The 27,193-nt window shown below is 47.0% G+C and overlaps 1 protein-coding gene across 3 annotated transcripts in view; it reads right to left on the bottom strand.

Annotated features, from left to right (window-relative positions):
- Positions 1–27,193, bottom strand: part of LOC133609884 (rho GTPase-activating protein 29-like) — a 251,586-nt gene that overhangs the window by 74,273 nt on the left and 150,120 nt on the right. For 2 of the 3 annotated variants that reach the window (XM_061965910.1, XM_072913447.1), the window contains exons 4-7: positions 18,507–18,603; positions 18,358–18,424; positions 15,265–15,328; positions 14,813–14,953 (exon numbers count right to left, since the gene is read on the bottom strand). In XM_061965910.1, the coding sequence (XP_061821894.1) occupies positions 14,813–14,953; positions 15,265–15,328; positions 18,358–18,424; positions 18,507–18,603 (369 nt within the window). Of the gene's footprint in view, positions 1–14,812; positions 14,954–15,264; positions 15,329–18,357; positions 18,425–18,506; positions 18,604–24,633; positions 25,169–27,193 lie in introns of those variants that run through there. The other variant, XM_061965912.2, reaches the window with a different exon arrangement.

Below are 27,193 nucleotides of genomic sequence, written 5' to 3'. Positions count from 1 at the left end.
ACAAAATACAAACCTCTCCATGTCCCACATTTCTCACCCGATTCGAACCGTTCCAACATCCACACCCTCCACTCACCCTGGACATTCAAGCCAGCTTGTGTCCCGATTTAGAAAATTCCCTGATTACCTGGAATTATCAGGAATTCCCCCCTATTGCCCTACTGACAAAATACAAACCTCTCCATATCCCACATTTCTCACCCGATTCGAACCGTTCCAACATCCACACCCTCCGCTCACCCTGGACATTCAAGCCAGCTTGTGTCCCAATTTTGGAAAATTCCCTGATTACCTGGAATTATCAGGAATTCCCCCCTAATGCCCTACTGACAAAATACAAACCTCTCCATATCCCACATTTCTCACCCGATTCGAACCGTTCCAACATCCACACCCTCCACTCACCCTGGACATTCAAGCCAGCATGTGTCCCGATTTTGAAAATTCCCTGATTACCTGGAATTATCAGGAATTTCCCCCTATTGCCCTACTGACAAAATACACACCTGTCCATATCCCACATTTCTCACCCGATTCGAACCGTTCCAACATCCACACCCTCCGCTCACCCTGGACATTCTAGCCAGCATGTGTCCCGATTTTGAAAATTCCCTGATTACCTGGAATCATAAAGAATCCTCCCTTATTGCCCTACTGACAAAATACAAACCTCTCCATATCCCACATTTCTCACCCGGTTCGAACCGTTCCAACATCCACACCCTCCACTCACCCTGGACATTCAAGCCAGCATGTGTACCGATTTTGAAAATTCCCTGATTACCTGGAATTATCAGGAATTACCCCCTAACGCCCTACTGAGAAAATACAAACCTCGCCATATCCCACATTTCTCACCCGGTTCGAACCGTTCCAACATCCACACCCTCCGCTCACCCGGGACATTCTAGCCAGCATGTGTCCCGATTTTGAAAATTCCCTGATTACCTGGAATTATCAGGAATTGCCCTAGTGACAAAATAAAAACCTCTCCATATCCCACATTTCTCACCCGATTCGAACCGTTCCAACATCCACACCCTCTGCTCACCCTGGACATTAAAGCCAGCATGTGTCCCGATTTGGAAAATTCCCTGATTACCTGGAATTATCAGGAATTCCCCCCTATTGCCCTACTGACAAAATACAAACCTCTCCATATACCACATTTCTCACCCGATTCGAACCGTTCCAACATCCACACCCTCCACTCACCCTGGACATTCAAGCCAGCATGTGTACCGATTTGGAAAATACCCTGATTACCTGGAATCATCAAAAATCCTCCCTTATTGCCCTAGTGACAAAATACAAACCTCTCCATATCCCACATTTCTCACCCGGTTCGAACCGTTCCAACATCCACACCCTCCGCTCACCCGGGACATTCTAGCCAGCATGTGTCCCGATTTTGAAAATTCCCTGATTACCTGGAATTATCAGGAATTCCCCCCTATTGCCCTACTGACAAAATACAAACCTCTCCATATCGCACATTTCTCACCCGATTCGAACCGTTCCAACATCCACACCCTCTGCTCACCCTGGACATTCAAGCCAGCATGTGTACCGATTTTGACAATTCCCTGATTACCTGGAATTATGAGGAATTCCCCCCTATTGCCCTACTGACAAAATAAAAACCTCTCCATATCCCACATTTCTGACCCGGTTCGAACCGTTCCAACATCCACACCCTCCGCTCACCCTGGACATTCAAGCCAGCATGTGTCCCGATTTGGAAAATTCCCTGATTACCTGTAATCATCAGGAATTCCCCCCTATTGCCCTACTGACAAAATACAAACTTCTCCATATGCCACATTTCTCACCCGATTCTAATCGTTCCAACATCCACACCCTCCACTCACCCTGGACATTCAAGCCAGCTTGTGTCCTGATTTTGAAAATTCCCTGATTACCTGGAATCATCGGGAATTCCCCCCTATTGCCCTACTGACAAAATAAAAACCTCTCCATATCCCACATTTCTCACCCGGTTCGAACCGTTCCAACACCCACACCCTCTGCTCACCCTGGACATTCAAGCCAGCGTGTGTCCCAATTTAGAAAATTCCCTGATTACCTGGAATTATCAGGAATTGTGCCCTACTGACAAAATACAAACCTCTCCATATCCCACATTTCTCACCCGATTCGAACCGTTCCAACATCCACACCCTCTGCTCACCCTGGACATTCAAGCCAGCATGTGTCCTGATTTTGAAAATTCCCTGATTACCTGGAATCATCGGGAATTCCCCCCTATTACCCTACTGACAAAATAAAAACCTCTCCATATCCCACATTTCTCACCCGGTTCGAACCGTTCCAACACCCACACCCTCTGCTCACCCTGGACATTCAAGCCAGCGTGTGTCCCAATTTAGAAAATTCCCTGATTACCTGGAATTATCAGGAATTCCCCCCTATTGCCCTACTGACAAAATACAAACCTCTCCATATCCCACATTTCTCACCCGATTCAAACCGTTCCAACATCCACACCCTCCGCTCACCCTGGACATTCAAGCCATTATGTGTCCCGATTTTGAAAATTCCCTGATTACCTGGAATTATCAGGAATCCCCCCCTATTGCCCTACTGACAAAATACAAACCTCTCCATATCCCACATTTCTCACCCGATTCAAACCGTTCCAACATCCACACCCTCCGCTCACCCTGGACATTCAAGCCATTATGTGTCCCGATTTTGAAAATTCCCTGATTACCTGGAATTATCAGGAATTCCCCCCTATTGCCCTAGTGACAAAATACAAACCTCTCCATATACCACATTTCTCACCCGATTCGAACCGTTCCAACATCCACACCCTCTGCTCACCCTGGACATTCAAGCCAGCATGTGTCCCTATTTTGAAAATTCCCTGATTACCTGGAATTATCAGGAATTGCCCTAGTGACAAAATAAAAACCTCTCCATATCACACATTTCTCACCCGGTTGGAACCGTTCCAACATCCACACCCTCCGCTCACCCTGGACATTCAAGCCAGCATGTGTCCCGATTTGGAAAATTCCCTGATTACCTGGAATTATCAGGAATTCCCCCCTAATGCCCTACTGACAAAATACAAACCTCTCCATATCCCACATTTCTGCCCCGATTCGAACCGTTCCAACATCCACACCCTCCGCTCACCCTGGACGTTCAAGCCAGCATGTGTACCAATTTTGAAAATTCCCTGATTACCTGGAATTATCAAGAATTCCCCCCTATTGCCCTACTGACAAAATACAAACCTCTCCATATCCCACATTTCTCACCCGATTCGAACCGTTCCAACATCCACACCCTCCGCTCACCCTGGACATTCAAGCAAGCATGTGTCCTGATTTTGACAATTCCCTGATTACCTGGAATTATCAGGAATTCCCCCCTATTGCCCTACTGACAAAATACAAACCTCTCCATATCCCACATTTCTCACCCGATTCGAACCGTTCCAACATCCACACCCTCCGCTCACCCTGGACATTCAAGCCAGCATGTGTCCCGATTTTGAAAATTCCCTGATTACCTGGAATTATCAGGAATTGCCCTAGTGACAAAATACAAACCTCTCCATATCCCACATTTCTCACCCGATTTGAACCGTTCCAACATCCACACCCTCCGCTCACCCTGGACATTCAAGCCAGCATGTGTCCCGAATTGGAAAATTCCCTGATTACCTGGAATCATCAAGAATCCTCCCTTATTGCCCTTGTGACAAAATACAAACCTCTCCATATACCACATTTCTCACCCGATTCGAACCGTTCCAACATCCACACCCTCCGCTCACCCTGGACATTCAAGCCAGCTTGTGTCCTGATTTTGAAAATTCCCTGATTACCTGGAATCATCAAGAATCCTCCCTTATTGCCCTAGTGACAAAATACAAACCTCTCCATATCCCACATTTCTCACCCGATTCGAACCGTTCCAACATCCACACCCTCCGCTCACCCTGGACATTCAAGCCAGCGTGTGTCCCGATTTTGAAAACTCCCTGATTACCTGGAATTATCAGGAATTGCCCTAGTGACAAAATAAAAACCTCTCCATATCCCACATTTCTCACCCGGTTCGAACCGTTCCAACATCCACACCCTCCACTCACCCTGGACATTCAAGCCAGCATGTGTCCCGATTTTGAAAATTCCCTGATTACCTGGAATTATCAGGAATTCCCCCTTACTGCCCTAGTGACAAAATAAAAACCTCTCCATATCCCACATTTCTCACCCGGTTCGAACCGTTCCAACATCCACAACCTCTGCTCACCCTGGACAGTCAAGCCAGTGTGTGTCCCGATTTAGAAAATTCCCTGATTACCTGGAATTATCAGGAATTCCCCCCTATTTCCCTAGTGACAAAATAAAAACCTCTCCATATCCCACATTTCTCACCCGATTCGAACCGTTCCAACATTCACACCCTCCGCTCACCCTGGACATTCAAGCCAGCATGTGTCCCGAGTTTGAAAATTCCCTGATTACCTGGAATTATCAGGAATTGCCCTAGTGACAAAATAAAAACCTCTCCATATCCCACATTTCTCACCCGGTTCGAACCGTTCCAACATCCACACCCTCCGCTCACCCTGGACATTCAAGCCAGCTTGTGTCCCGATTTTGAAAATTCCCTGATTACCTGGAATTATCTGGAATTCCCCCATATTGCCCTACTGACAAAATACAAACCTCTCCATGTCCCACATTTCTCACCCGATTCGAACCGTTCCAACATCCACACCCTCCACTCACCCTGGACATTCAAGCCAGCTTGTGTCCCGATTTAGAAAATTCCCTGATTACCTGGAATTATCAGGAATTCCCCCCTATTGCCCTACTGACAAAATACAAACCTCTCCATATCCCACATTTCTCACCCGATTCGAACCGTTCCAACATCCACACCCTCCGCTCACCCTGGACATTCAAGCCAGCTTGTGTCCCAATTTTGGAAAATTCCCTGATTACCTGGAATTATCAGGAATTCCCCCCTAATGCCCTACTGACAAAATACAAACCTCTCCATATCCCACATTTCTCACCCGATTCGAACCGTTCCAACATCCACACCCTCCACTCACCCTGGACATTCAAGCCAGCATGTGTCCCGATTTTGAAAATTCCCTGATTACCTGGAATTATCAGGAATTTCCCCCTATTGCCCTACTGACAAAATACACACCTGTCCATATCCCACATTTCTCACCCGATTCGAACCGTTCCAACATCCACACCCTCCGCTCACCCTGGACATTCTAGCCAGCATGTGTCCCGATTTTGAAAATTCCCTGATTACCTGGAATCATAAAGAATCCTCCCTTATTGCCCTACTGACAAAATACAAACCTCTCCATATCCCACATTTCTCACCCGGTTCGAACCGTTCCAACATCCACACCCTCCACTCACCCTGGACATTCAAGCCAGCATGTGTACCGATTTTGAAAATTCCCTGATTACCTGGAATTATCAGGAATTACCCCCTAACGCCCTACTGAGAAAATACAAACCTCGCCATATCCCACATTTCTCACCCGGTTCGAACCGTTCCAACATCCACACCCTCCGCTCACCCGGGACATTCTAGCCAGCATGTGTCCCGATTTTGAAAATTCCCTGATTACCTGGAATTATCAGGAATTGCCCTAGTGACAAAATAAAAACCTCTCCATATCCCACATTTCTCACCCGATTCGAACCGTTCCAACATCCACACCCTCTGCTCACCCTGGACATTAAAGCCAGCATGTGTCCCGATTTGGAAAATTCCCTGATTACCTGGAATTATCAGGAATTCCCCCCTATTGCCCTACTGACAAAATACAAACCTCTCCATATACCACATTTCTCACCCGATTCGAACCGTTCCAACATCCACACCCTCCACTCACCCTGGACATTCAAGCCAGCATGTGTACCGATTTGGAAAATACCCTGATTACCTGGAATCATCAAAAATCCTCCCTTATTGCCCTAGTGACAAAATACAAACCTCTCCATATCCCACATTTCTCACCCGGTTCGAACCGTTCCAACATCCACACCCTCCGCTCACCCGGGACATTCTAGCCAGCATGTGTCCCGATTTTGAAAATTCCCTGATTACCTGGAATTATCAGGAATTCCCCCCTATTGCCCTACTGACAAAATACAAACCTCTCCATATCGCACATTTCTCACCCGATTCGAACCGTTCCAACATCCACACCCTCTGCTCACCCTGGACATTCAAGCCAGCATGTGTACCGATTTTGACAATTCCCTGATTACCTGGAATTATGAGGAATTCCCCCCTATTGCCCTACTGACAAAATAAAAACCTCTCCATATCCCACATTTCTGACCCGGTTCGAACCGTTCCAACATCCACACCCTCCGCTCACCCTGGACATTCAAGCCAGCATGTGTCCCGATTTGGAAAATTCCCTGATTACCTGTAATCATCAGGAATTCCCCCCTATTGCCCTACTGACAAAATACAAACTTCTCCATATGCCACATTTCTCACCCGATTCTAATCGTTCCAACATCCACACCCTCCACTCACCCTGGACATTCAAGCCAGCTTGTGTCCTGATTTTGAAAATTCCCTGATTACCTGGAATCATCGGGAATTCCCCCCTATTGCCCTACTGACAAAATAAAAACCTCTCCATATCCCACATTTCTCACCCGGTTCGAACCGTTCCAACACCCACACCCTCTGCTCACCCTGGACATTCAAGCCAGCGTGTGTCCCAATTTAGAAAATTCCCTGATTACCTGGAATTATCAGGAATTGTGCCCTACTGACAAAATACAAACCTCTCCATATCCCACATTTCTCACCCGATTCGAACCGTTCCAACATCCACACCCTCTGCTCACCCTGGACATTCAAGCCAGCATGTGTCCTGATTTTGAAAATTCCCTGATTACCTGGAATCATCGGGAATTCCCCCCTATTACCCTACTGACAAAATAAAAACCTCTCCATATCCCACATTTCTCACCCGGTTCGAACCGTTCCAACACCCACACCCTCTGCTCACCCTGGACATTCAAGCCAGCGTGTGTCCCAATTTAGAAAATTCCCTGATTACCTGGAATTATCAGGAATTCCCCCCTATTGCCCTACTGACAAAATACAAACCTCTCCATATCCCACATTTCTCACCCGATTCAAACCGTTCCAACATCCACACCCTCCGCTCACCCTGGACATTCAAGCCATTATGTGTCCCGATTTTGAAAATTCCCTGATTACCTGGAATTATCAGGAATCCCCCCCTATTGCCCTACTGACAAAATACAAACCTCTCCATATCCCACATTTCTCACCCGATTCAAACCGTTCCAACATCCACACCCTCCGCTCACCCTGGACATTCAAGCCATTATGTGTCCCGATTTTGAAAATTCCCTGATTACCTGGAATTATCAGGAATTCCCCCCTATTGCCCTAGTGACAAAATACAAACCTCTCCATATACCACATTTCTCACCCGATTCGAACCGTTCCAACATCCACACCCTCTGCTCACCCTGGACATTCAAGCCAGCATGTGTCCCTATTTTGAAAATTCCCTGATTACCTGGAATTATCAGGAATTGCCCTAGTGACAAAATAAAAACCTCTCCATATCACACATTTCTCACCCGGTTGGAACCGTTCCAACATCCACACCCTCCGCTCACCCTGGACATTCAAGCCAGCATGTGTCCCGATTTGGAAAATTCCCTGATTACCTGGAATTATCAGGAATTCCCCCCTAATGCCCTACTGACAAAATACAAACCTCTCCATATCCCACATTTCTGCCCCGATTCGAACCGTTCCAACATCCACACCCTCCGCTCACCCTGGACGTTCAAGCCAGCATGTGTACCAATTTTGAAAATTCCCTGATTACCTGGAATTATCAAGAATTCCCCCCTATTGCCCTACTGACAAAATACAAACCTCTCCATATCCCACATTTCTCACCCGATTCGAACCGTTCCAACATCCACACCCTCCGCTCACCCTGGACATTCAAGCAAGCATGTGTCCTGATTTTGACAATTCCCTGATTACCTGGAATTATCAGGAATTCCCCCCTATTGCCCTACTGACAAAATACAAACCTCTCCATATCCCACATTTCTCACCCGATTCGAACCGTTCCAACATCCACACCCTCCGCTCACCCTGGACATTCAAGCCAGCATGTGTCCCGATTTTGAAAATTCCCTGATTACCTGGAATTATCAGGAATTGCCCTAGTGACAAAATACAAACCTCTCCATATCCCACATTTCTCACCCGATTTGAACCGTTCCAACATCCACACCCTCCGCTCACCCTGGACATTCAAGCCAGCATGTGTCCCGAATTGGAAAATTCCCTGATTACCTGGAATCATCAAGAATCCTCCCTTATTGCCCTTGTGACAAAATACAAACCTCTCCATATACCACATTTCTCACCCGATTCGAACCGTTCCAACATCCACACCCTCCGCTCACCCTGGACATTCAAGCCAGCTTGTGTCCTGATTTTGAAAATTCCCTGATTACCTGGAATCATCAAGAATCCTCCCTTATTGCCCTAGTGACAAAATACAAACCTCTCCATATCCCACATTTCTCACCCGATTCGAACCGTTCCAACATCCACACCCTCCGCTCACCCTGGACATTCAAGCCAGCGTGTGTCCCGATTTTGAAAACTCCCTGATTACCTGGAATTATCAGGAATTGCCCTAGTGACAAAATAAAAACCTCTCCATATCCCACATTTCTCACCCGGTTCGAACCGTTCCAACATCCACACCCTCCACTCACCCTGGACATTCAAGCCAGCATGTGTCCCGATTTTGAAAATTCCCTGATTACCTGGGATCATCAAGAATCCTCCCTTATTGCCCTAGTGACAAAATACAAACTTCTCCATATCCCGCATTTCTCACCCGATTCGAACCGTTCCAACATCCACACCCTCCGCTCACCCTGGACATTCAAGCCAGCTTGTGTCCTGATTTTGAAAATTCCCTAAATACCTGGAATTATCAGGAATTCCCCCTTACTGCCCTAGTGACAAAATAAAAACCTCTCCATATCCCACATTTCTCACCCGGTTCGAACCGTTCCAACATCCACAACCTCTGCTCACCCTGGACAGTCAAGCCAGTGTGTGTCCCGATTTAGAAAATTCCCTGATTACCTGGAATTATCAGGAATTCCCCCCTATTGCACTACTGACAAAATACAAACCTCTCCATATCCCCCATTTCTCACCCGATTTGAACCGTTCCAACATCTACACCCTCTGCTCACCCTGGACATTCAAGCCAGCATGTGTCCCGAATTGGAAAATTCCCTGATTACCTGGAATCATCAAGAATCCTCCCTTATTGCCCTAGTGACAAAATAAAAACCTCTCCATATCCCACATTTCTCAGCCGATTCGAACCGTTCCAACATCCACACCCTCCGCTCACCCTGGACATTCAAGCCAGCTTGTGTTCCGATTTAGAAAATTCCCTGATTACCTGGAATTATCAGGAATTGCCCTAGTGACAAAATAAAAACCTCTCCATATCCCACATTTCTCACCCGATTTGAACCGTTCCAACATCCACACCCTCTGCTCACCCTGGACATTCAAGCCAGCATGTGTCCCGATTTGGAAAATTCCCTGATTACCTGGAATTATCAGGAATTACCCCCCTATTGCCCTAGTGACAAAATACAAACCTCTCCATATCCCACATTTCTCACCCGGTTCGAACCGTTCCAACATCCACACCCTCCGCTCACCCTGGACATTCAAGCCAGCACGTGTACCGATTTTGAAAATTCCCTGATTACCTGGAATTATCAGGAATTCCCCCCTAATGCCCTAGTGACAAAATAAAAACCTCTCCATATCCCACATTTCTCACCCGGTTCGAACCGTTCCAACATCCACACCCTCCGCTCACCCTGGACATTCTAGCCAGCATGTGTCCCGATTTTGAAAATTCCCTGATTACCTGGAACTAACAGGAATTCCCCCCTATTGCCCTACTGACAAAACACAAACCTCTCCATATCCCACATTTCTCACCCGATTCGAACCGTTCCAACATCCACACCCTCCGCTCACCCTGGACATTAAAGCCAGCTTGTGTCCTGATTTGGAAAATTCCCTGATTACCTGGAATCATCAAGAATCCTCCCTTATTGCCCTAGTGACAAAATACAAACCTCTCCATATACCACATTTCTCACCCGATTTGAACCGTTCCAACATCCACACCCTCCGCTCACCCTGGACATTCAAGCCAGCTTGTGTCCCGATTTTGAAAATTCCCTGATTACCTGGAATCATCAAGAATCCTCCCTTATTGCCCTAGTGACAAAATACAAACCTCTCCATATCCCACATTTCTCACCCGATTCGAACCGTTCCAACATCCACACCCTCTGCTCACCCTGGACATTCAAGCCAGCATATGTCCCAATTTTGAAAATTCCCTGATTACCTGGATTTATCTGGAATTCCCCCCTATTGCCCTAGTGACAAAATACAAACCTCTCCATATCTCACATTTCTCACCCGGTTCGAACCGTTCCAACATCCACACCCTCCGCTCACCCTGGACATTCAAGCCAGCATATGTCCCAATTTTGAAAATTCCCTGATTACCTGGAATTATCAGGAATTGCCCTAGTGACAAAATAAAAACCTCTCCATATCCCACATTTCTCACCCGATTCGAACCGTTCCAACATCCACACCCTCCGCTCACCCTGGACATTCAAGCCAGCATGTGTACCGATTTGGAAAATTCCCTGATTACCTGGGATCATTAAGAATCCTCCCTTATTGCCCTAGTGACAAAATACAAACCTCTCCATATCCCACATTTCTCACCCGGTTCGAACCGTTCCAACATCCACACCCTCTGCTCACCCTGGACATTAAAGCCAGCTTGTGTCCCGATTTGGAAAATACCCTGATTACCTGGAATCATCAAGAATCCTCCCTTATTGCCCTAGTGACAAAATACAAACCTCTCCATATCCCACATTTCTCACCCGGTTCGAACCGTTCCAACATCCACACCCTCCGCTCACCCTGGACATTCAAGCCAGCTTGTGTCCCGATTTAGAAAATTCCCTGATTACCTGGAATCATCAAGAATCCTCCCTTATTGCCCTAGTGACAAAATACAAACCTCTCCATATCCCACATTTCTCACCCGATTTGAACCGTTCCAACATCCACACCCTCCGCTCACCCTGGACATTCAAGCCAGCATGTGTACCGATTTTGAAAATTCCCTGATTACCTGGAATTATCAGGAATTGCACTAGTAACAAAATAAAAACCTCTCCATATCACACATTTCTCACCCGATTCGAACCGTTCCAACATCCACACCCTCCGCTCACCCTGGACATTCAAGCCAGCATGTGTCCCGATTTGGAAAATTCCCTGATTACCTGGAATTATCAGGAATTCCCCCCTATTGCCCTACTGACAAAATACAAACCTCTCCATATACCACATTTCTCACCCGATTCGAACCGTTCCAACATCAAGACCCTCCGCTCACCCTGGACATTCAAGCCAGCATGTGTACCGATTTTGAAAATTCCCTGATTACCTGGAATTATCAGGAATTCCCCCCTAACGCCCTACTGACAAAATACAAACCTCTCCATATCCCACATTTCTCACCCGGTTCGAACCGTTCCAACATCCACACCCTCTGCTCACCCTGGACATTCAAGCCAGCATGTGTACCGATTTTGAAAATTCCCTGATTACCTGGAATTATCAAAAATTCCCCCCTATTGCCCTACTGACAAAATACAAACCTCTCCATATCCCACATTTCTCACCCGGTTCGAACCGTTCCAACATCAAGACCCTCCGCTCACCCTGGACATTCAAGCCAGCATGTGTACCGATTTTGAAAATTCCCTGATTACCTGGAATTATCAGGAATTCCCCCCTAACGCCCTACTGACAAAATACAAACCTCTCCATATCCCACATTTCTCACCCGGTTCGAACCGTTCCAACATCCACACCCTCTGCTCACCCTGGACATTCAAGCCAGCATGTGTCCCGATTTGGAAAATACCCTGATTACCTGGAATCATCAAAAATCCTCCCTTATTGCCCTAGTGACAAAATACAAACCTCTCCATATCCCACATTTCTCACCCGGTTCGAACCGTTCCAACATCCACACCCTCCGCTCACCCGGGACATTCTAGCCAGCATGTGTCCCGATTTTGAAAATTCCCTGATTACCTGGAATTATCAGGAATTCCCCCCTATTGCCCTACTGACAAAATACAAACCTCTCCATATCGCACATTTCTCACCCGATTCGAACCGTTCCAACATTCACACCCTCCGCTCACCCTGGACATTCAAGCCAACATGTGTACCGATTTTGAAAATTCCCTGATTACCTGGAATTATCAGGAATTCCCCCCTATTGCCCTACTTACAAAACACAAACCTCTCCATATCCCACATTTCTCACCCGATTCGAACCATTCCAACATCCACACCCTCTGCTCACCCTGGACATTCAAGCCAGCATGTGTCCCGATTTTGAAAATTCCCTGATTACCTGGAACTATCAGGAATTCCCCCCTATTGTTCTACTGACAAAATACAAACCTCTCCATATACCAAATTTCTCACCCGATTCGAACCGTTCCAACATCCACACCCTCCGCTCACCCTGGACATTCAAGCCAGCATGTGTCCTGATTTTGAAAATTCCCTGATTACCTGGAATTATCAGGAATCGACCCCTATTGCCCTACTGAAAAAATACTAACCTCTCCATATCCTACATTTCTCACCCGATTCGAACCGTTCCAACATCCACACCCTCCACTCACCCTGGACATTCAAGCCAGCATGTGTACCGATTTTGAAAATTCCCTGATTACCTGGAATTTTCAGGAATTCCCCCCTATTGCCCTACTGACAAAATAAAAACCTCTCCATATCCCACAATTCTCACCCGATTCGAACCGTTCCAACATCCACACCCTCTGCTCACCCTGGACATTCAAGCCAGCATGTGTCCCGATTTGGAAAATTCCCTGATTACCTGGAATTATCAGGAATTCCCCCCTACTGCCCTAGTGACAAAAGAAAAACCTCTCCATATACCACATTTCTCACCCGATTCGAACCGTTCCAACATCCACACCCTCCGCTCACCCTGGACATTCAAGCCAGCATGTGTCCCGATTTTGAAAATTCCCTGATTACCTGGAATCATCGGGAATTCCCCCCTATTGCCCTACTGACAAAATACAAACCTCTCCATATCCCACATTTCTCACCCGATTCGAACCGTTCCAACATCCACACCCTCCGCTCACCCTGGACATTCTAGCCAGCAAGTGTCCCGATTTGGAAAATACCCTGATTACCTGGAATCATCAAAAATCCTCCCTTATTGCCCTAGTGACAAAATACAAACCTCTCCATATCCCACATTTCTCACCCGGTTCGAACCGTTCCAACATCCACACCCTCCGCTCACCCTGGACATTCAAGCCAGCATGTGTCCCGATTTGGAAAATTCCCTGATTACCTGGAATTATCAGGAATTCCCCCCATTTGCCCTACTGACAAAATACAAACTTCTCCATATCCCACATTTCTCACCCGATTCGAACCGTTCCAACATCCACACCCTCCGCTCACCCTGGACATTCTAGCCAGCATGTGTATCGACTTAGAAAATTCCCTGATTACCTGGAATTATCAGGAATTGCCCTAGTGACAAAATACAAACCTCTCCATATCCCACATTTCTCACCCGATTCGAACCGTTCCAACATCCACACCCTCCGCTCACCCTGGACATTCAAGCCAGCATGTGTCCCGATTTGGAAAATTCCCTGATTACCTGGAATTATCAGGAATTGCCCTAGTGACAAAATAAAAACCTCTCCATATCCCACATTTCTCACCCGATTCGAACCGTTCCAACATCCACACCCTCCGCTCACCCTGGACATTCAAGCCAGCATGTGTACCGATTTAGAAAATTCCCTGATTACCTGGAATTATCAGGAATTCCCCCCTACTGCCCTAGTGACAAAATAAAAACCTCTCCATATCACACATTTCTCACCCGATTCGAACCGTTCCAACATCCACACCCTCCACTCACCCTGGACATTCAAGCCAGCATGTGTACCGATTTTGAAAATTCCCTGATTACCTGGAATTATCAGGAATTGCCCTAGTGGCAAAATACAAACCTCTCCATATCCCACATTTCTCACCCGATTCGAACCGTTCCAACATCCACACCCTCCACTCACCCTGGACATTCAAGCATTATCGGCGGCTTGTGCACATACGGCTAACCCGAATTGCATATTCTTTATTTATATATACACCTTTACACTCATCTGAGTTTTGCCTTTATGGTTTTTTTGCTTTATTTGCAAAGAAATTAAAAGGAAAACTAAAAAATATAACAAGATATTCTCCGGCCCATACCTTCAAAAGCGCAAGGTTTTGTGGAATCTACTCTACTATCCAGGAAATCAACTGCAATTAAAACCAGAACTACTCTACAACCTCATTGACGGACTTTGTAAAACGCTTTTTAGAACTTGAACCTTGAGCTCTGAGCTAATGTTACATTTTAAGACCCGTTATTTACATAACATGCACATGAAAACAAAGATAAAGTTTGATCATAAAGATAGAGACATGAAATGTTTATGAGGTTAAGATGCGTACAATATCAGTCCTGCCACACAATGGATCTTCCTCGACTCACCCATGTTAAAACGCTTCTCTACCCACGTCAGCATTTCTTTGGTGTACTTGGACCAGGCCTTGGCGTAGCGTAGCGCTAACTCCACCCCGTTGTCCTGCTGCAGTAGCGTCCTGTCCACCTCTTCCACCCCAGTTGGCGATCCTGTGTCAATCACAGGAACGCCGTGAGAGAGGTTGTACAAGATGGACTGATGCATGGCCGACAAACGTTCCTCGGGTTCGGTATTATCTGTGACTGCGAGCCACTGACCTTCAGTGAGAGACACACAGGCTAATACCATTCCAAGGTCATTACAGCTAACCCGGGTGTTGCATGGATTAATAGGTGGATAGATTAATACGAGAATTTGTAGCCACACAACACACACAAGAGAATGCCCGATCTTTAGGATTTTGGTTCTCTTGACTCACATTTGTTGTGAAAATACACAAGGTGACAATGCACGGTCTCACCTGGCGGATCATCTTTCTCAGGGGTTAGGGATCCTCTGGATTCCAGAGGGGGGTTGTCAAAAGACTGAAACCAGATAAAAAAAACAAAACACAAGGAAACAACAATTAAGACCAAGGATGTGTTTGAGTCGGATTAATCAGTGTTAATTAATCGCAATAACATGTGATTTGTCTTATATATATATATATATATATATATATCCATCCATCCATCCATCTTCTTCCGCTTATCCGAGGTCGGGTCGCGGGGGCAGCAGCCTAAGCAGGGAAGCCCAGACTTCCCTCTCCTCAGCCACTTCGTCCAGCTCTTCCTGTGGGATCCCGAGGCGTTCCCAGGCCAGCCGGGAGACATAGTCTTCCCAACGGGTCCTGGGTCTTCCCCGCGGCCTCCTACCGGTCGAACGTGCCCTAAACACCTCCCTTGGGAGGCGTTCGGGTAGCATCCTGACCATATGTCCGAACCACCTCATCTGGCTCCTCTCGATGTGGAGGAGCAGCGGCTTTACTTTGAGCTCCCCCCGGATGGCAGAGCTTCTCACCCTATCTCTAAGGGAGAGCCCCGCCACCCGGCGGAGGAAACTCATTTCGGCCGCTTGTACCCGTGATCTTGTCCTTTCGGTCGTAACCCAAAGCTCATGACCATAGGTGAGGATGGGAACGTAGATCGACCGGTAAATTGAGAGCTTTGCCTTCCGGCTCAGCTCCTTCTTCACCACAACGGATCGATACAGCGTCCGCATTACTGAAGACGCCGCACCGATCCGCCTGTCGATCTCACGATCCACTCCTCCCTCACTTGTGAACAAGACTCCGAGGTACTTGAACTCCTCCACTTGGGGCAAGATCTCCTCCCCAACCCGGAGATGGCACTCCACCCTTTTCCGGGCGAGAACCATGGACTCGGACTTGGAGGTGCTGATTCTCATCCCAGTCGCTTCACACTCGGCTGCGAACTGATCCAGTGAGAGCTGAAGATCCTGGCCAGATGAAGCCATCAGGACCACATCATCTGCAAAAAGCAGAGACCTAATCCTGCAGCCACCAAACCAGATCCCCTCAACGCCTTGACTGCGCCTAGAAATTCTGTCCATAAAAGTTATGAACAGAATCGGTGACAAAGGGCAGCCTTGGCGGAGTCCAACCCTCACTGGAAACGTGTCCGACTTACTGCCGGCAATGCGGACCAAGCTCTGGCACTGATCATACAGGGAGCGAACTACCACAATCAGACAGTCCGATACCCCATACTCCCTGAGCACTCCCCACAGGACTTCCCGAGGGACACGGTCGAATGCCTTCTCCAAGTCCACAAAGCACATGTAGACTGGTTGGGCAAACTCCCATGCACCCTCAAGGACCCTGCCGAGAGTATAGAGCTGGTCCACAGTTCCACGACCAGGACGAAAACCACACTGTTCCTCCTGAATCCGAGGTTCGACTATCCGGCGTAGCCTCCTCTCCAGTACACCTGAATAGACCTTACCGGGAAGGCTGAGGAGTGTGATCCCACGATAGTTAGAACACACTCTCCGGTTCCCCTTCTTAAAGAGAGGAACCACCACCCTGGGTCTGCCAATCCAGAGGTACCGCCCCCGATGTCCACGCGATGTTGCAGAGTCTTGTCAACCAAGACAGACCCACAGCATCCAGAGCCTTAAGGAACTCCGGGCGGATCTCATCTACCCCCGGGGCCTTGCCACCGAGGAGCCTTTTAACTACCTCAGCAACCTCAGCCCCAGAAACCCACCACAGACTCCCCAGGCACTGCTTCCTCATAGGAAGACGTGTTGGTGGGATTGAGGAGGTCTTCGAAGTATTCCTTCCACCGATCCACAACATCCGCAGTCGAGGTCAGCAGAACACCATCCTCGCCATACACGGTGTTGGTAGTGCACTGCTTCCCCTTCCTGAGGCGGCGGATGGTGGTCCAGAATTGCTTCGAAGCCGTCCGGATATATATATATATATATATAGTACAGGCCAAGAGTTTGGACACACCTTCTCATTCAATTAGTTTTCTTTATTTTCATGACTATTTACATTGTAGATTGTCACCTCAAAACTATGAGTGAACACATGTGGAGTTATGGACTTCACAAAAAAATGGTGAAATAACTGAAAACATGTTTTGTATTCTCGTTTCTTCAAAATAGCCACCCTTTGCTCTGATGACTGCTTTGCGCACCCTTGGCATTCTCTCCATGAGCTTCAAGCACACCTGTGAAGTAAAAATACCCATTTCAGGTGACTAACTTTTGAAGCTCATCGAGAGAATGCCAAGAGTGTGCGAAAAAGCAATCACAGCAAAGGGTGGCTATTTTGAAGTAACGTTTTAGATCATAAAAAATGGGAGCAAAAACCAAAGTGTTTTGGTCCAGTGTACTTGAGCTTCTGGTACCTCTGCTGGGTTACTACTCAGACCTTTTCGATTGACACTTTAGAGATCGACAGGCGGATCGGTGCGGCGTCTTCAGTAATGCGGACGCTGTATCGATCCGTTGTGGTGAAGAAGGAGCTGAGCCGGAAGGCAAAGCTCTCAATTTACCGGTCGATCTACGTTCCCATCCTCACCTATGGTCATGAGCTTTGGGTTATGACCGAAAGGACAAGATCACGGGTACAAGCGGCAGAAATGAGATTCCTCCGCCGGGTGGCGGGGCTCTCCCTTAGAGATAGGGTGAGAAGCTCTGCCATCCGGGGGGAGCTCAAAGTAAAGCCGCTGCTCCTCCACATCGAGAGGAGCCAGATGAGGTGGCTCGGGCATCTGGTCAGGATGCCACCCGAGCGCCTCCCTAAGGAGGTGTTTAGGGCATGTCCGACCGGTAGGAGGCCACGAGGAAGACCCAGGACACGTTGGGAAGACTATGTCTCCCGGCTGGCCTGGGAACGCCTCGGGATTCCCTGGGAGGAGCTGGACGAAGTGGCTGGGGAGAGGGAAGTCTGGGCTTCCCTGTTTAGGCTGCTGCCCCCGCGACCCGACCTCGGATAAGCGGAAGAAGATGGATGGATAGATGGACTTTAGAGCCAGTAAGGCACATCCTTACACCGACCTCGTATCAGTAAATACATCAATTCAGTTTGTACGGAACTTACCGTGCTCTTCTCAGTTAGGGGCAGCCCCAATCCGTTCTCTACATCTCCCATAAAGAAGTCAGACACTCTGAAAAACAATTGTTGTGATTAGAGGACTCATTTTGAAGGAGCAACGCCCGCTAATAAAGTGCGTTGACGGGGATGCTTACACATTGCTGACGGCGTATGCCAACTGGTCGATCGCAGAGTGGATCTCGCTGAAAAGGCTTTGCTTGTTCTTCTCGTTCACCTCCTTAAAATTCACTTCTGTTGAACAGGAGATTGGTTTTTGAGAAGTTCTCCAGAGGCAAACCTCAATTCAGTACACTGGAGACTTCCTTCACATTGTGAACTCGCATCACAAGCAAGGTTAACGCTAAATGCACAAGCGAAGACTTCGACTTTATACAAATGGTCTGTAATCTGGAAATCCAGTAGTTTCCTGCGGCGAGTCAAAACACAGTGACGACTGAAGACAGAATAGGGGAAAACAGCGGCGTAAATACGGCTGTAATCAGCCTACACAATAAACTTCCTGTTCTTACCGTGCGGAGAGAAAAATAAACTCCACGCTCAGAAAAAACGCCACGGATAAATCAGTGACGTCACCGACCGTTCTGACGCCTGCCTGAGGAAACTCCGTCTTTCCGTCCATTGAAAGGTTGGGAGATTTCTAGAGTTCACGTCTACGAATGGATCTTTAAAGCTTCATCCGGTGATTTCATTTTATAAATAAAGAACAACAATCCTCTAAAAAGGCTTTTTTTTTAGTGGATTTGTTGTGTTTTGGAAAGGGGGAAAAATAGCCCAGTTATGCAAAACATAAAGAAACTGTCTCTAAGGACCTTCCTGGATGTTTTGTATGGTCATACAGTTTTGACACATAACGGTAACAGCTGCTTCCTAGTAAACACATTTGCACAAAAGCAGTTTTGTCTCCCAAAACGTTATTAGTTAATGAGGTCATTAGAGACAACAATCTTAACGTCATTGGTCTTAGCGAAACCTGGCTCAAACCAGACGATTTTTTTGCGCTAAATGAGGCATCTCCTCCTAACTATACGAATGCACATATTGCCCGTCCCCTTAAAAGGGGTGGGGTTGTTGCACTAATACACAATGAAAACTTTAACCTTACCCCTAACCTAAATAATAAATACAAATCGTTTGAGGTGCTTACTATGAGGTCTGTCGCACCGCTGCCTCTCGATATGGCTGTTATCTACCGCCCCCCCAGGGCCCTACTCGGACTTTATCAATGAATTCTCAGAGTTCGTTGCTGATCTAGTGAAGCACGCAGACAATATAATCATAATGGGGGACTTTAATATCCATATGAATACCCCATTGGACCCTCCAGACTATAATTGATAGCTGTGGTCTTACACAAATAATAAATGAACCTACGCATCGCAACGGCAATACGATAGATCTAGTGCTGGTCAGGGGTGTCACCACCTCCAAAGTTATGGTACTCCCGTATATTAAAGTAATGTCCGATCATTACCTTATAAAATTCGAAGTTCTGACTCATTGTCAACAAACTAATAATAATAATAACTGCTATAGCAGCCGCAACATTAATGCTGCCACAACGAAGACTCTTGCTGACCTACTGCCTTCGGTAATGGCACCATTCCCAAATCATCATCCATCCATCCATCCATCTTCTTCTGCTTATCCGAGGTCGGGTCGCGGGGGCAGCAGCCTAAGCAGGGAAGCCCAGACTTCCCTCTCCCCAGCCACTTCGTCCAGCTCCTCCCGGGGGATCCCGAGGCGTTCCCAGGCCATCCCGAGGCGTTCCCAGGCCAGCCGGGAGACATAGTCTTCCCAGCGTGTCCTGGGTCTTCCCCGTGGCCTCCTACCGGTCGGACGTGCCCTAAACACCTCCCGAGGGAGGCGATCGGGTGGCATCCTGACCAGATGCCCGAACCACCTCATCTGGCTCCTCTCGATGTGGAGGAGCAGCGGCTTTACTTTGAGCTCCCCCCGGATGACAGAGCTTCTCACCCTATCTCTAAGGGAGAGCCCTGCCACCCGGCGGAGGAAACTCATTTCGGCCGCTTGTACCCGTGATCTTGTCCTTTCGGTCATAACCCAAAGCTCATGACCATAGGTGAGGATGGGAACGTAGATCGACCGGTAAATTGAGAGCTTTGCCTTCCGGCTCAGCTCCTTCTTCACCACAACGGATCGATACAGCGTCCGCATTACTGAAGATGCCGCACCGATCCGCCTGTCGATCTCACGATCCACTCTTCCCTCACTCGTGAACAAGACTCCGAGGTACTTGAACTCCTCCACTTGGGGCAGGGTCTCCTCCCCAACCCGAAGATGGCATTCCACCCTTTTCCGGGCGAGAACCATGGACTCGGACTTGGAGGTGCTGATTCTCATCCCAGTCGCTTCTCATCCCAGTCGCTTCACACTCGGCTGCGAACCGATCCAGCGAGAGCTGAAGATCCTGACCAGATGAAGCCATCAGGACCACATCATCTGCAAAAAGCAGAGACCTAATCCTGCAGCCACCAAACCAGATCCCCTCAACGCCTTGACTGCGCCTAGAAATTCTGTCCATAAAAGTTATGAACAGAATCGGTGACAAAGGGCAGCCTTGGCGGAGTCCAACCCTCACTGGAAACGTGTCCGACTTACTGCCGGCAATGCGGACCAAGCTCTGACACTGATCATACAGGGAGCGGACCGCCAAAATCAGACAGTCCGATACCCCATACTCTCTGAGCACTCCCCACAGGACTTCCCGAGGGACACGGTCGAATGCCTTCTCCAAGTCCACAAAACACATGTAGACTGGTTGGGCAAACTCCCATGCACCCTCAAGGACCCTGCCGAGAGTATAGAGCTGGTCCACAGTTCCACGACCAGGACGAAAACCACACTGTTCCTCCTGAATCCGAGGTTCGACTATCCGGCGTTCCCAAATCATGTCGGCTCTATTGATAACCTAATTAACAACTTTGACAATGCCCTGCGCGAAACCATTGATAGCATAGCACCGCTAAAACAAAAAAGGGCCCCTAAAAGGCGCACCCCCATGGTTTACAGAAGAAACCAGAGCTCATAAATCATCATGTAGAAAGTTGGAACGCAAATGGCGCGCGACCAAGCTTGAGGTTTTCCATCAAGCATGGAGTGATAGTTTAATATCGTATAAACGCATGCTTACCTTAGCTAAAGCTAAATATTACTCAAATCTCATCCGCCTCAACAAAAACGACCCTAAATTTTTGTTTAGTACAGTAGCATCGCTAACCCAACAAGGGACTCCTCCCAATAGCTCCACCCACTCGGCAGATGACTTTATGAATTTCTTTAATAAGAAAATTCAACTCATTAGAAAGGAGATTAAAGACAACGCATCCCAGCTACAACTGGGTTCTATTAACACAGATACAACTGTATCTACGACGGATACTGCAATACAAAATAGTCTCTCTCTTTTTGATGAAATAGCATTAGAGGAACTATTACGGCGTGTAAGTGGGATAAAACAAACAACATGTTTACTTGACCCACTTCCTGGGAAACTTATCAAGGAGCTTTTTGTATTATTAGGTCCATCAGTGCTAAATATTATAAACTTATCACTTTCCTCTGGTACTGTTCCCCTAGCATTCAAGAAAGCGGTTATTCATCCTCTGCTCAAAAGACCTAACCTTGATCCTGACCTCATGGTAAACTACCGACCGGTGTCCCACCTTCCCTTTATTTCGAAAATCCTCGAAAAAATTGTCACACAGCAGCTAAATGAACACTTAGTGTCTAACAATCTCTGTGAACCTTTTCAATCCGGTTTCAGGGCAAATCACTCTACGGAGACAGCCCTCGCAAAAATGACTAATGATCTACTGCTAACGATGGATTCTGATGCGTCATCTATGTTGCTGCTTCTTGATCTTAGCGCTGCTTTCGATACCGTCGATCATAATATTTTATTAGAGCGTATCAAAACACGTATTGGTATGTCAGACTTAGCTTTGTCGTGGTTTAACTCTTATCTTACTGACAGGATGCAATGCGTCTCCCATAATAATGTGACCTCAGACTATGTTAAGGTAACGTGCGGAGTTCCTTAGGGTTCGGTTCTTGGCCCTGCACTCTTTAGCATTTACATGCTGCCGCTAGGCGACATCATACGCAAATACGGTGTTAGCTTTCATTGTTATGCTGATGACAGCCAACTCTACATGCCCCTAAAGCTGACCAACACGCCGGATTGTAGTCAGCTGGAGGCGTGTCTTAATGAAATTAAACAATGGATGTCCGCTAACTTCTTGCAACTCAACGCCAAGAAAACGGAAATGCTGATTATCGGTCCTGCTAAACACCGACATTTATTTAATAATACCACCTTAACATTTGACAACCAAACAATTACACAAGGCGAATCAGTAAAGAATCTGGGTATTATCTTCGACCCAACTCTCTCGTTTGAGTCACACATTAAGAGTGTAACTAAAACAGCCTTCTTTCATCTCCGTAATATCGCTAAAATTCGTTCTATTTTATCCACTAGCGACGCTGTGATCATTATTCATGCGTTCGTTACGTCTCGTCTCGACTACTGTAACGTATTATTTTCGGGTCTCCCTATGTCTAGCATTAAAAAATTACAATTGGTACAAAATGCGGCTGCTAGACTTTTGACAAGAACAAGAAAGTTTGATCATATTACGCCTATACTGGCTCACCTGCACTGGCACTAGATGTGACTTTAAGGTTTTACTACTTACGTATAAAATACTACACGGTCTAGCTCCGTCCTATCTTGCCGATTGTATTGTACCATATGTCCCGGCAAGAAATCTGCGTTCAAAGAACTCCGGCTTATTAGTGATTCCCAGAGCCCCAAAAAAGTCTGCGGGCTATAGAGCGTTTTCTATTGGGGCTCCAGTACTATGGAATGCCCACCCGGTAACAATTAGAGATGCTACCTCAGTAGAAGCATTTAAGTCCCATCTTAAAACTCATTTGTATACTCTAGCCTTTAAATAGACCCCCCTTTTAGACCAGTTGATCTGGCCACCGGCACAGGTCCGGTGGCCATGGATGAAGTGCTGGCTGTCCAGAGTCGGGACCCGGGGTGGACCGCTCGCCTGTGCATCGGCTGGGAACATCTCTGCGCTGCTGACCCGTCTCCGCTCGGGATGGTGTCCTGCTGGCCCCACTATGGACTGGACTCTTACTATTATGTTGGATCCACTATGGACTGGACTCTCACAATATTATGTCAGACCCACTCGACATCCATTGCATTCGGTCTCCCCTAGAATGCGGTCCTCTCCAAGATTTCTCATAGTCATTCATATCGACGTCCCACTGGGGTGAGTTTTTCCTTGCCCTTATGTGGGCTTTGTACCGAGGATGTCGTTGTGGCTTGTGCAGCCCTTTGAGACACTTGTGATTTAGGGCTATATAAATAAACATTGATTGATTGATTGATTGATAGTGACTCAAAGCGCTTTACATAGTGAAACACAATATCTAAGTTACATTTAAACCACTGGGAGCAGGTTCCAGAGCCCTTGCTGTGCGTCGAGGTGAGTCCGACTATATCTAGCCGGAACTTCTCTACCTCGCGCACTAGCTCAGGCTCCTTCCCCCCCAGCGAGGTGACGTTCCACGTCCCAAGAGCTAGCTTCTGTAGCCGAGGATCGGACCGCCAAGTGCCCTGCCTTCGGCTGCCGCCCAGCTCACAATGCACCCGACCTCTATGGCCCCTCCCATGAGTGGTGAGCCCATTGGAGGAGTGACCCACGTTGCCTCTTCGGGTTGTGCCAGGCCCGGCCACCAGGCGCTCGCCATCGTGCCCCAACTCCGGGCCTGGCTCTAGAGGGAAATCTGAGTCTTTGTTGTTTCATTCCCATAGAAGTCTTCGAGCTGCTCTTTGTCTGATCCCTCACCTAGGACCTGTTTGTCTTGGGAGACCCTACCAGGGGGCATGAAAGCCCCCGGACAACATAGCTCCTAGGATCATTGGGACACGCAAACTCCTCTACCACGATAAGGTGGCAGCTCAGAGAGGAGTAAGGTGGGTAAAGTGTCTTGCCCAAGGACACAACAGCAGTGACTAGGATGGCGGAAGCTACCAACCGAGGTATACCGCCCAAAGTTTCAATCAATCAATCAAGAGTGCCAAGCAGGGAGGTAATAGGTCTCATTTTTATAGTCTTTGGTATGACTCGGCCGGGGTTTGAACTCAGGGCGGACACTCTAACCACTAGACCACTGAAACAAGAGTGAACAACGGTGCGCCAAACAGCCATAAAATCCCACCTGTATCTTCACAACGTTGGTCCTACACAATAGAACATTGGACCTTCATGAATCATCGCAATCCTGGAAACAGATGGTTTAAGCCATTCCTCCAATGCTGGTTTCTGGTAAATCCAATGGAAAAACTCCTGTTTGAATGAGCAAGTGAGGGTTCTGGCGTGACTATGAGCCTCAAACAGACCAGTCATCACCATTGAAAGCAGGCAACTCACTTCTGCTCTTGCATCTCCTATGCCTCTGTCCAACCCCTTCCCACCCCCCACCCCCAACAGGACATCCTGAGCCTTGCTGGAATACAATGCCTGCGCTCGCACGGGCCCCAACCAGCGGTCCAAATGTGGAAGTTACATCATCCAAGAAAAATGGTATTGTTTCACTGGAAAAGAACAACAGTCAGGGAAAACTTGAGTAGATTCAGGCATCTGAGAACCGTTCATGACATGAATCGAACACACTGTTCCAAATAGCAAAAGGTGGTGACACTCGCAAGTATAGTGAAGACATACCGTGTATTCTGGACCATAGGGCGCATCGGATACTAAGGCGCACGGGTCTATTCAGGTCTTTTTTTCATACAAAAGGCGCAAAAAAACCCCAAAAAACAAAGACAGAAAAACCCTCCTCATTGGCAGTGTGCCTTATAGTACAGTACTCTTCAAATATTTACAATTTTTTAGGCTGTTTTTGGCAATTTGACATTTTCAACTCCTTCCACAGAATGTCTGTTGGATGAAGGTTCTGTTTTCTAAAACCATGACCCATATTCAGTGTTCTGGTAGCAAAAATGTGTAAGCCAGTAAGTGGTTACAGTTACTTTATTTCAAAAGTAACTCAGTTACTTAGACCAAAAAGTAATGCGTTACTGTGAAAAGTAACTATTTAGTTACTCCTTTTTTTCTTCTTCTTTTTTTTTTAAGGCTCCCATTAACATACTTGCCAACCTTGAGACCTCCGATTTCGGGAGGTGGGGGGGTGGGGGGTTGGGGCGTGGTCGGGGGTGGGGCGGGGGGCGTGTTTGGGGGCGTGGTTAAGATATAATAATAATAATAATAACTGGGATTTATATAGCGCTTTTCTAAGTACCCAAAGTCGCTTTACATGTAGAACCCATCAATCATTCACACCTGGTGGTGGTAAGCTACTTTCATAGCCACAGCTTCCCTGGGGTAGACTGACGGAAGCGTGGCTGCAATTTGCGCCAACGGCCCCTCCGACCACCACCTATCATTCATCATTCAATTCACCGGTGTGAGTGGCACCGGGGGCAAAGGGTGAAGTATCCCGCCCAAGGACACAACGGCAGCGATTTTTGGATGGTAAGAGGCGGGGAGCGAACCTGCAACCCTCAGGTTTCTGGCACGGTTGCTCTACCCACTACGCCATGCCGCTATATATATATATATATATATATAAGAAATACTTGACTTTCAGTGAATTCTAGCTATATATATATATATATATATGTATATTTATTACATATATATATATATATATATATATACATATATAAATAAATAAAAGAAATACTTGAATTTCAGTGTTCATTTATTTACACATATACACACACATAACACTCATCTACTCATTGTTGAGTTAAGGGTTGAATTGTCCACCCTTGTTCTATTCTCTGTCACTATTTCAGAACACACACATTATACAAATAAAATCAATAAGAAAACGGGAGCTCTAATTTGGGAGTCTGAATTAGGATCAGAAGTTCCTATATAAACATTGCGCACTCACGTCGCCTTTTTGTATTGATTACTGCAGCTGTGCACTGGATTCATTCACAAATACAAACTACAACTCACAAACACTTTAGAGTTAGGCTCCACCATCAGAATGTGTACTTAAACTTATAAAGATCACATGGATATTATTCAGTGAGTTGATTCACCAAAACTAACCTGTTATACAGGAGGAAAAAGCACACAGGACGTTTCAATTGTTCACAGACTGGTCGCGCTCATCAGAATGACAAGACACTTCCGGTCTGCAGGTGATAGCATTCAATTGGGAAGAAACGCCCTACTGCCCCCTACTGACCAATGTGAATACTGATAAATGTGTAATGACAGCTCCAAAAACGAATTCAAACCACACAATAAAATAAATAAATCAACACAAAAATGTGACACATTATGGGTGGGTCACATATGCATGTACAGTAGATGGCAGTATTGTCCTGTTTAAAAGTGTCACAACATTGCTGTTTACGGCAGACGAACTGCTTTACGGGGGACGAAAACTTGACTGCTGTTGTTGTATGTTGTTACCGCGCTGGGAGGACGTTAATGAAACTGCCTAACAATAAACTCACATAAGAAACCAAGAACTCGCCCTCCATCATTAGCTGTTTATGTGGTGGGAAAGCAGACGTGAGAACAGGCTGTCAACACGTCACTCAGGTCCGCATGGAGCTGGAGGGGGCGTGGCCTCCAGCTCCGCCTGAATTTCGGGAGATTTTCGGGAGAAAATTTGTCCCGGGAGGTTTTCGGGAGAGGCGCTGAATTTCGGGAGTCTCCCGGAAAATCCGGGAGGGTTGGCAAGTATGCCCATT

This window comes from Nerophis lumbriciformis, linkage group LG07, assembly GCF_033978685.3.
Source record: "Nerophis lumbriciformis linkage group LG07, RoL_Nlum_v2.1, whole genome shotgun sequence".
Taxonomy (NCBI): Eukaryota; Metazoa; Chordata; class Actinopteri; order Syngnathiformes; family Syngnathidae; genus Nerophis; species Nerophis lumbriciformis.
This window is presented reverse-complemented; position numbering and strand designations above follow the sequence as displayed.